Genomic DNA, 10530 nt, shown 5'->3' with positions numbered 1-10530 from the left:
TGGCGGCTGCCGCGAGGAAGGCAGACACGTGCTAGGGTGGGGGGGCTTCAGCTGGCCACGAGGCCTGTCAATTGCGGGCGGGCCGGGTCCCCGACGGGCGATCTGGAGGGCGCACGTAGGCGGGAGCTCTGCGCCTCCCAGGAGGGGAGCCAAGCATTTGTCGCCCGGCCGCTGCCGTCGGAGCGGTGGGCTCCAGACGCCAGCGCCTCGACCCCACGGGTCCCTCTCAACTTCGGGCCCGCAGATGCCTGGCCCCGTGAGCGCGGGGCCTGGCACTCGGCACCCACGTCGAGGCGGCCTGGTGGGCGGCGCCCTGGCCGGGTCCGACCTCCGCGAGGGGACTTGGGCAAGTCAGAGCCCCGCCCACCGCCCTGGCGGCCCCGCCCACCGGCCCCAGGCCACACCCCTTCCTGCCGGCTGGCTCCTCCAGCCCACCCGCCCACCTCAGCCGGGAGCGGAGCCCACTGCTCCCCTCAGGCGCCCCGCCCCGCCGGCTTCCCCGCCTCTCCCGCGAGGGCGGTCTGAAAACCCGGAGCGCGGGAGTGCGGCTCCGCCGGCCCAGCGACCGCACTGAGCATGCCCAGTAGCCGGGGCAGGTTTTTTTTTTTTTTTTTTTTTTTGGTCGCAAGTAGGAAGATTTTTGCACTACACCGGAGAGGGGGAGCCACGGAGCCAGGCAGCCAGCCGCGCCGCCGCGTACCGCCGCTGCGCCTGCCCCAGCCCGGCCCGGCCCCGCGGCGGGCGCGATGAGCCCGAGTCCCAGCCGGCCTGCCGGGGAGTGAGCGCGGGGCGCGAGGGCGCGTTGCGCAGCTGCTCCTGCGCACAACCCCGCCGCGGCCGCCGGCCCGCACTGGCCGTGAGTGTGAGAGGCGCCTCCGGGGCACCGGCGCCGAGCGGAGCAGGAAGCGCAGGCCACGCAGGGACCCAACTGAAACAAAGTGTCGGCCGCCAGGCGGCGGCGCCTCGCCCCAACCCTGCCCCTCCCGCCTGCCCGCAACTCCACTGCCCACCATGGCTTCCGAGGAGCTGTACGAGGTATCTCCCCTCCCCCTCCCGGACCCTCGGGCCGCCCTCGCCCGCCACCCCGCGCCGCCCCTGCCCGGCCGCGTCCACTCCGACGGCCGGCTCTGCCACCGGTGCCCACCTCGCTGCCTGCCCCCTCCCCCCGGCAGCAGTTTGCTGGACGGGAAATGTGTGCGAGGGGAGTCGGAGCCACGCGTCGGGCGTGGGGGGGCCTCCCGGGAGTTGTCAGGCTCCTGGGGGTGGGGGGTCCTGGCCGTGGGGAAGTAGCGCGTGTTCGAGTGACTTGCTCAGACTGAGCCCAAAGTTCTTGGCGAGGGTGATTGGTGTGGAGCCCCCGTCACCGCCTGGTGGGAGCTGGAAGGGTGCGGGGGTGTTTTTCCTGCCCCTTTAATAAAGCATCTTGGAGAGGGGTTTTGCCTCTGGCTGTGGGGGGCACGAGGAAGAGTGCCACTGTCTCTCAACTCTGCTGCTAGGCAAAGCGATGCAAAATATCGCACCGAAAATGCTAAACGTTGACCACATGCTTTAATTAGGTTAGCATTGTGGCCAGAGTCAGGAAATTTAAATTTAACGCTGATATACCATCATTCATTTGCGTCGCAGCGTTGAAAGTAAGAAAGGGCACCATCAGAACTCTTAGTTCTGGGCAGTTTTGTCAGCTTCAACTACAAGTTTTGGAGTTATCAGTTTGGATCTTCAGACATACTTTGTATGCCTCGATGTAACTTCTTGACGTATTCAAAGCAGACTTCCTGGGAGTACAGAAGCTTAGAAGACTTTCTGTTCCTTTGGATAAATGTCTTCAGTTTCGTATACACTTATAAACATATATTCATAAGAGACTTAAAACTTCTGGAACTCTCTGTATTCACCTTTGTGATGTGTTTAGGGACCTGAATGTGTAGGGACTTAAGTCAGCGTCTATAACAAGTAGAGCCCCTTGGCCCTTGTGAACCAACCCTTAATAAGTACCAGGTCTTAATAAGACACCCTCTGAGGTGTCTTCTCTTGTGGGCATATAATGTCACAGAATGGAGCTCTATTGCCAACAGTGATAGCCTTCTAACAACTTTGTGTGTGTGTGTGTGTGTGTGTGTGTGTGTTTTTAAGCAAGTGTGCAAACGTTTTTAGGAGGAGACTGCCTTCTGTAGAATTAATGGTGAGGTTGTTGCCTCCCCTTAAATTGTATATGGTCAGTGTACCTTAGCTGGCACCTGAAAATGTTCCATTCTGTTCAACCACTTTATACAGTAGCAATGCCCTACTGTATGCAAGAGACTATCTTGGATCATGTGGGTATGTAAAGGGAAAAAACACTCCTTGTCTCAAGCTTCCCTTCCAGGAAAGAAAGTGTTGTGTATGGGGAAATTCTAGAATTAGAGGCTAAGATACAGACGATCTTCCAGGTTAAGACATACAGTTGGGAAAGTACACAGTATGAGGATGTGAGGGGTTTTGGTTTCTCCATTAGATTATTCTTTAATAGTTTAGCCTGAGTATTCTTCATTTTGTGATTATAAATGCACACCTAGCTCATTCCATTAGTGTTTGGATGAAGGTGGCACCTTATACATAAGTTGTATCTTATGTGTATAAAAACGATCCTGAAAACTACATTTACCACTAGTGTATAAGGAATTACATTTAGTTTTTTCTTTGCTGCTTCTGTATATCTTCTACTCACTACTTTTCTGGCAGAATTCATTTATAAGTAAAATTTGTACAGTTTCTGTTCACTCAGCATGTTTATTAAATGCCTGTCATGAAGGTTTCATAGGAACAGGGGCATGAGAATGGTTTATACCCTCAAAAAACATCTATTGGGGAAGAAATAAGTGCATTGCAAAGGAATGGTACACCTGTACAATTGGATTTTTGATTCTGGGTTTTGTTTTAGTTTTGAAAAAGTTATAGGAGTATAGTTGAGGTGAAAGTAAGTAATATGGTGGGCAGTATCTTTTCATGGTACATTTTGTAAGTTTTCCTTTACTTGTAGGCAACACTGACCATATTATGATTGAAAGTTGATATTTGAAAGTTCAGCGTAGTGGTTGAGAGCCTGGATTTGGAGTCAGAACATAGTTACTGAATCCCAACCCTGTCACATTGGGTAAATTAACCTTGAAGGTTTAGTTTCCTCATCTGTAAAATTGGAATCCATGTTTATCTCCCAGAGCTGTGAAGTTTAAATGAAAAAAATATGTAAAGCATGCCCCACAGTTCCCATAGGAAATACTCAGTAAGTGATGGTTATTATTTTAACTGATCTAACATGTATCCCTGAGGCCTGGTTTTTGTTTTCTAAAGATAGAATTGTATATTTTTAAATCAAGGCAGTATTATTTGTGAGGCAGAACTGATATGCAGTTGTAAATGAACACTACAGGCTGACAAGCTGACAAGGCTGGGGAGAGCACAAGGTACTTGAGTATCCAGTCATGGGACATTAGTTGCCTAGTTTTGTCCAATTTTGCCTAAATCGAATAGAAGTTTCACGTTTAGCCTCAGACTCCACCATTCTAGAGGAATATATTGAGACAAAAGGGGAAGTTCAAAGTCTTGCTTTTTGAAGTAATATGGTATGGTTAGAGCAGATCTGCAGTAGCTGTGTGAACTTGGGCAAGTTAGTTACCTGATTGCTAAGCCTCTGTTTTCTCACCTACAAAGAAATGAGATCTCCAACACTTAGAATGGTGCCTGGTATATGGTAATAGATTCTTAGTAAAGGTTATTGTAATTTAATGGTAATTGTAATTATGCTTTTTGAATAAAAAATAAGGGATCAGACCTAGATAAGATAGGGTGGAACATCAGCCGTCAGCCTTCCGCCTTCCAAAATTGGAAGAGCTACTGTTAGTTGAAGGATACAGTAAATTTACTCCCTGTATCACCAGCAGCTAGGATTAGGGAAGGTAGAGTTTTGACTGACTCATGTTAAGAACTTAAGTAGCTTTCACAAAAAGACAAGCATCCTTTAGTTCTGGGGTCCACAAACTTTATATAAAGGGCCAGATAGTTAATGTTTTAAACCTTGCAGGCCAGGCAGTCTTTGTTTTAACTACTCATCAAGTAGAAACAACACCTAAATGGATGAGCACTGTGTTCCAATAAAACTTAATGGACAGTAAAATTCTAATTTCATGTAATTTTTACATGTCATGAAATATTCTTTTAAAAAATAACTTAAAAATGTAAAAAACATTCTAAGTGCATGGGTTCTACAAAAACAGGCAATGGACTAGATTTGGCCTCCATGTCTTAGTCTGACTTCTGCTTTAGATGATCTGTTCTGGAGCTCAGGTTTACTCTGGGGTTGGGACGTATGGAGGGTGAAATGTGGAGTGTATAAAGACTTTCTGCTCCAAGCCCAGCCCTAGATTTAGAGCCAGAAGTTCTGAGTTGCACTCTTTCCTTCAATATGTGGACCAAATAAGGAGGTGACCCTTTATAACATGAAGAAGCATTCCCTTTATTGTGTATCTTAATTCCTTTTTTCTCAGTGGTTGTGGGGTTTTCCTTGAGAACTATTATAATAGCTAATTTAAATTTCAGGACAATCTCAGTGATCTAGTCTTGACCTTTTGAGAAAACATTTATCCCACACATGAATGTTTCAGTCAATCAAAAATGGAAGTAAGCTTTTAAGAATGAAATTATACCTGCCTTATTTAAAAATTGTCTTAAAGCTGATTAGTGTGGAAAAATAATCAGGATTTGGGGGAAAGGGAAGTCTTTTGAACCTCCTAAGTTTGGGATAAGATTGCTCCTTTTATATACATTGACAAAAAGCACAATTATAAATAAAATCTGCATGTGTAGTTCAAATGGAAGTCACAAAGATCAGGAGACCTATGATGTTGGTTAAGATAAACCAGCATCTGTTGTGTGTGGTTTAAGCTAGCTCTTAAAAGATTGAGATGGCCAAAATTAGAAAAGAAAGAGAGTTATTTGACTTCTGAAATTGATTGAGGGGCAATAAAGGCAAATGTGTGTGTATTTTGAAAATTAACACACTATCTTAGCCCAGCCAGTGTGGCTCAGCGGTTGAGTGTTGTCCTGTGAACCAGGCAGTCACAGTTTGATTCTGATTGAAGGACATGCCCAGGTTGCAGGCTCAGTGGAGGCCAGGCAGGAAGCAGCCGATCAAATGATCCTCTCTAATCATTGGTGTTTCTCTCTCTCTCTCCCACTCCCTTCCTCTCTGATGTATACGTATCTATAATAATAAAAGCGTAATATGCTTATTAGACTGGACGAAGCCAGGCTGTGAGGGAAGCCCGGGTCCCAGGTGCTGGAGGAAGGAATGCCTACTCTTGCATGAATTTCGTGCATCAGGCCTCTAGTATATTTATAAAAGAAAGAAAATTAACACACTATCTTAAATGTGAACTATTGAGAATATTTATTCATTTGCCTAAACACATCTCCTGTGCTTTTCCTTTGAATTTGCTTTTAATTCTTGTATTCTAAAATGGTAAGTCTTTTTCTGTTCTTGCTGTGATATCTAAGAATCATTGAATTTTTCCATATGCTCTATAATGATTTTAACCACTGAATATATTTTCATGGTATATAGGAAATACTTTATTTGCAGCATTTTGATTTACAGTTTTGAATATCAATGATGCACAAAGCCAATATGAGTTAAATTTTAGTGAATAAGGAGTAATAGTTTTATATTGTGTGTGTTTGCAGATATAACAGTGCTGTCTGGGATACTTTTAAAATACAGATTCTTTGGGTCAGACCATGAGATCGTAGTTTTCAGTGTTTGGATGGAGACAGGAATCTATGTTCCATAAGCTTCTTTCTGGAATGCAGGTAGATGTAGGAGCCTCTGGATTGCAATGGTCTGTATTTCTGACACTGAGGCTGCAAGTTGAGGTCAGGAGGTATTGGGATCTGCCTTTGCAGAAGAGGCGCTTTAGGTGCACCAGACTAATCCTTTTTGTAGGTCCTTTAATCATTGCCGGTTATTAATTGAGTCACTCCAGGAAGGGAGTATTAAAAACACTAGGTAGCCCTGCCTGCTGTGGCTCAGTTGGTTGGAGCGTAATCTTGTACTACCAGAAAATGGTGTGTTCAAATCCCGTCAGGGCACATACCCAGGTTGTTAGTTTGATTCCCCAGTCAGGGTGCATGTGGGGAGGCAACCAGTGATGTTTTTCTCTTACATGGATGTTTCTTTCTCTCTCCCTTCCTCTTTCTAAACAAATGAAGCAAATAAAACACTAGGTAGTTAACTGTTGCAATTTCTGTTTTCTGTCTTTCATTGTGTATGGCTTACTTGCCCACCAGATTGTAAGATTGGTGTTTACAATCTTTAAAACTAGGATTTTATTTCTAGCCATTATTTTCCACAGTTCAGATATTGCAATAGTTGCATAATTGTTGAATTACATTTTAATGGAAGCCTGAATTATAGGAATGACTCCATTCTTGATTCCTTACCTCCAGGTTCCTCCTTTCTGAAACATTATGCCCTGTGCTGTTCCTTTTACATTTCATATGAGGTTTTAACTCTAGGATAGGGAGAACTTCTAACTTTACTGTTTTCCACATAAACTTAACTCTCTTCAGCTTTCTAAGTTGGCCAAGGCCTTGGGGATTCTTTTTCTCTGGGAAGTCTGCGAAAGGTCTTTTGTGTTTCTTTGAAAATTTGTACAAGTACATATGAGCATTTTTCTGGGGGAGAGGACTAACAGTTTTTCAAAGGAATCTGTGACCCCAAATAAATATTAGAATTGTTCTTGACACCTCTGAGCTAGACTTTGACTTTTTTTTTTTTTTTTTTTTTTGCCAAACTTAGCTCTGCTCCAGCCAGATCCTACAGTAAAACCATATTAAAACCTCACTGATTTTGGTTTGGAAGTTGTATGCTATTTCCAATCTTTCAGCGGCTATTCTTGAAGTTGTACATACATAATGTCTAAAGTTAATTGTTATTTGAGCTCCACTTCTGACAATAAAAGGACCTTAAAATCCTTTAACTCTGATCCACCATAAACTTACATGCTATTATCTTACAATGTTTATTATTGTCCATGAATAAAAAACACCTCATGAAATAGAATATTATTATTCCATGCAGACAATATTTGTTTAGCTTTACCTATATCTTTACTAGTTTGTTTGAGCATTAGTCATACTACAGAACTTTCTTTTGGGATGATTTTTCTCTCCTTACTCGAGTATATCCTTTTAGAGATTTCTTTAATGAGGGTTATGTCTGGAAAAGTTGCTAGTTTTTTTTTTTTATTATCTGGAAATATATTTTGGCCTTATTTTTGAAAGATAGAATTGATTCCAAATAAAACCAGTTAATTGGTTATTTCTTATAGCATTTTGAAGATATTATATTACTCCATTGTCTTCTGGCTTCCCCAGTATTCTTGAGGAGGTTTATTGTCAATTTGCCAGAGATTAGTTAATTTGCCAGAGATCTGTCTTCTTTCTCTGGTTGCTTTTGAGATTCTCACTTTGGCTTTGGTGTTCTAGTTTTACATTTGTGGACATTGTATTACCCCCTCCTTTTTTTAGCTAAATGTATTGGGGTGACATTATTTAATATGATCATATAGGTTTCAGGTGTGGGCATTGTGATTTTATTAATGAGTTTGGTATATCTTGTGTTTCTTTAGTGGATTTGTACCTAATTAGTGCTGAAAAATTATTGCCATTTTATCATATACTGTTGCTCTTTTATGGACTTCTGGAAATTCCAAGTTGTCATTTATTAGATCTTCTTCTTCTGTCCTCTGTTTCTTACCCTCTCATTTCCATCTCCTTGTTTTTGTTTTGTTTGCATTCTGGGTCTTTCTTTGGACCTAACTTCTGGTTTACAAATGAGCTGTGTCTAATCTTCTATTTAGCTCACCCATTGAATTTTTAATTTCAACAAATATATTTTTACTTTTAAATATTCCACTCCATCCACCCCCCCATCCCAATCTATGGATTGCTTTCTTTGTCTTTGATGTTTGTCTGCTTTTATGATTGAATCATTATTTATGGTTGTGTTGGGGGAGTTACTAGGGCACTTGGATATTTTCCTTGCTTCTTGGAAGCTCACTAAAGCATTAAGAATTATATTCTATTGAAGGTCTAGTTATTTTGTAGTAAGAGTCCCCTTTGGAACTTGTTTGCTTTTTTTTTGCCAGAATCCATAGCAACCTTATTGAGTTGGAATCTGTGGTACCATGAACATAGGGATTGAAGGTTTGAATCAACACTTGAGATTTACCTAAAGATGTTGAAAATGAAAATAAAGTATAAACTAGATTTTAAGGGAACTGTTTATGGAAATGGATATAATAGTTAAACAACAAATGCTTCTGAGGCAAAGTGTTCAACATCTTTGTTCTGCCTATTTTGGTATACGGGATTGTGAGTATGCCAAACACAGTTTATCTTGTACTAGAGGCCCGGTGTATGAAATTTGTGCATGGGTGCGGTCTCTAGGCCTGGCTGACGATTGAAGCACAAGTGTCTGGCGTGGAAGGGCAGGTCCTAGCTGATCTCTGGGCCCTGGGCAGCACCTGGGCCCCTGGGCCCCTGCATATCCCCCTCTGCCTGAGTCATGGCGCCTGAGTCCCCAAGTGGAGATTCGGTGAATGTGGCCAGACACCGAGGGCCAGGGCGCAGCATGGGCCTCTGGACTGCCCAGCAGCACCACATGGAAGCCAGGCGGGCTGTGCGCTCTCTCCTGGCTGGCCTCGCAGACTGGCTCCTGCGTGAATCCACGGGGAGCCTGACCGGCCCCTGCGGTCCCAGCGGCCGTGGCCCGGCTCACCCGAAAGAGGTTGTGCGGGTGCGGGGTGGCGCCCGGCACCGGAGCACGGAGGCTTCCCTGGTGCACGAGCCCTGGTGTCCCGGGGGAGGTGAGCAGGGGGAATGAGAGGGAGCTCGGCAGAAACCCTGCATTCTCACTGCACCTCTGTCCCTGTCACCCCCGCCCCCAGGGAATCGGTGAGAGGTCGCAGCCCCCTGCCCGGGCATCAGTGGGAGGTTGGTCGTCGCCACCCACCCCCAGTTCACTGTCCCAGCCTAGGGCCCGGCTCCGATTGGGCAGTCATGGCCTGCCGGCCCCTGGTCACCGTCTGCGGGACGATTAATCGGGGCAGAGTCCCCTGCCTGGTTCCCTCAGTGCTTGGGAGCTGGGCGGCGGCCCCGCCCCCTGCCGTTGCCACTGGCCGCCATCTGCGGGGCCCTGCTTGCACCCACCTTGGCCTGGCGCTGCCTGCTTACCTGCTCTACCATCCTGCTGTGGTCCCACTCTGGTCGGGGATCGTGGGGGCTGGCAGCACCTCCACTGCCGCCCTCTGCCAGTGCCACGTCACCAATGCCCGCCATGTTCCGCGCCACCCCCTGGTGGTCAGCGCATATCATAGCGAGCGGTCAAACTCCCAGTCGAACTCTCAGTTGAACAATTTGCATATTAGGCTTTTATGGTATAGGATTATCATTTATTAAATATTTTATTATTTTCAATATGAACAACTGTAAGTCTACATTTGCCACACCTTGTATAAGCATATCTTCAGTTGGTCAGAGCTAGTGAAGCATAGTTATTGGCTTACTTGGTCCACATCTATGCAGCCCATCCCCTTTGCATTGCTATTTTTCCAATAATTGGTGTCAGCCTCAGTGTCAATCCTCATTCAGGACCTTATTTGAGTTCACTACTAGCAGGAATCCTCCCCTTCAAATTTTGTGTGACTAATTTACTTTTTTTTTTGTACTATTAATTATTGTGCACTGCTTATGCATTGCTTTCTGTAGGTATTAAATAATATCATGTTTTCTTCTGGAATGGTTGCCTGCATGTCTGTTTTTGGGTTTATCACAGTGCTTATCTGAGGACATGAATGTGGTGAGCAGTCAATAATCCTGACTTTTAGCTGAGACACAATTATAGTGACTGGATTTACAGCGTTTGGAATTATACCGTACTAGAGGCCTGGTGCATGAAAATTCATGCACTGGAGGGGGGGGGTTCTCTCAGCCTGGCCTGCCCCCTCTCACAGGAGCCCTCAGGGGTGGGAGGCGTCCTGGCCATCAGAGGAAGGCGACACCCCCATCACACCTCTGCTGCTGCCAGTGCCGGCAGCGCAAGCCTAGGCCTGCTCTGGTTACCTGAGCCTCGGGCGGCCCTGGGCGGCTGGGCAGCTGCCATCCAAGGCTTGCTTGCTCCTCAGGCCAGCCCTAAGCAGCTGGGGGGCTGAGGGTGGGTCCGGCCACACCGCATGCCCCCTCCCCCCCCCCCCCCCCGGGGCTGAAAGGACTGGGGGACTCCAGTGGGGCTGAGGGGGTCTGGGCTCCACCATCTTTGTGATGGTGCGATGGTCAATTTGTATTCCCTCTTTATTAGCTAGGATATGTATGTAGAGAACTGTGTACTTTGCTCTCTTGTTTGACAAAACCCTACATGATGTCTTGAAGGAAAGTATTTCTAAATTTGATACAAATAATTTGGAGGAAAACTGTTCCTAGAAAGAGTATTTGAAA

General features: G+C 45.7%; 1 protein-coding gene across 4 annotated transcripts in view; it reads left to right on the top strand.

Moving 5' to 3' along the window:
* The first annotated feature begins 611 nt into the window (after positions 1-611).
* The window catches only part of CDYL (chromodomain Y like), a 223762-nt gene continuing 213843 nt past the window's right edge, over positions 612-10530 (top strand). Inside the window, exon 1 of one of the 4 annotated variants that reach the window (XM_070405787.1) lies at positions 612-1035. In XM_070405787.1, the coding sequence (XP_070261888.1) occupies positions 1012-1035 (24 nt within the window). In that variant the 5' untranslated portion in view covers positions 612-1011. The remainder of the gene's footprint in view (positions 1036-10530) is intronic. The other 3 variants (XM_070405788.1, XM_070405786.1, XM_070405785.1) reach the window with 3 other exon arrangements.

The sequence above is a fragment of the Myotis yumanensis genome, unplaced genomic scaffold (assembly GCF_028538775.1).
Source record: "Myotis yumanensis isolate MYYU_CA2020_CCGP unplaced genomic scaffold, mMyoYum1.0.hap1 SCAF_2, whole genome shotgun sequence".
Classification (NCBI taxonomy): Eukaryota; Metazoa; Chordata; class Mammalia; order Chiroptera; family Vespertilionidae; genus Myotis; species Myotis yumanensis.
Note: the sequence above shows the minus strand (reverse complement) of the source record. Positions and strands in the feature narration are given on the sequence as shown.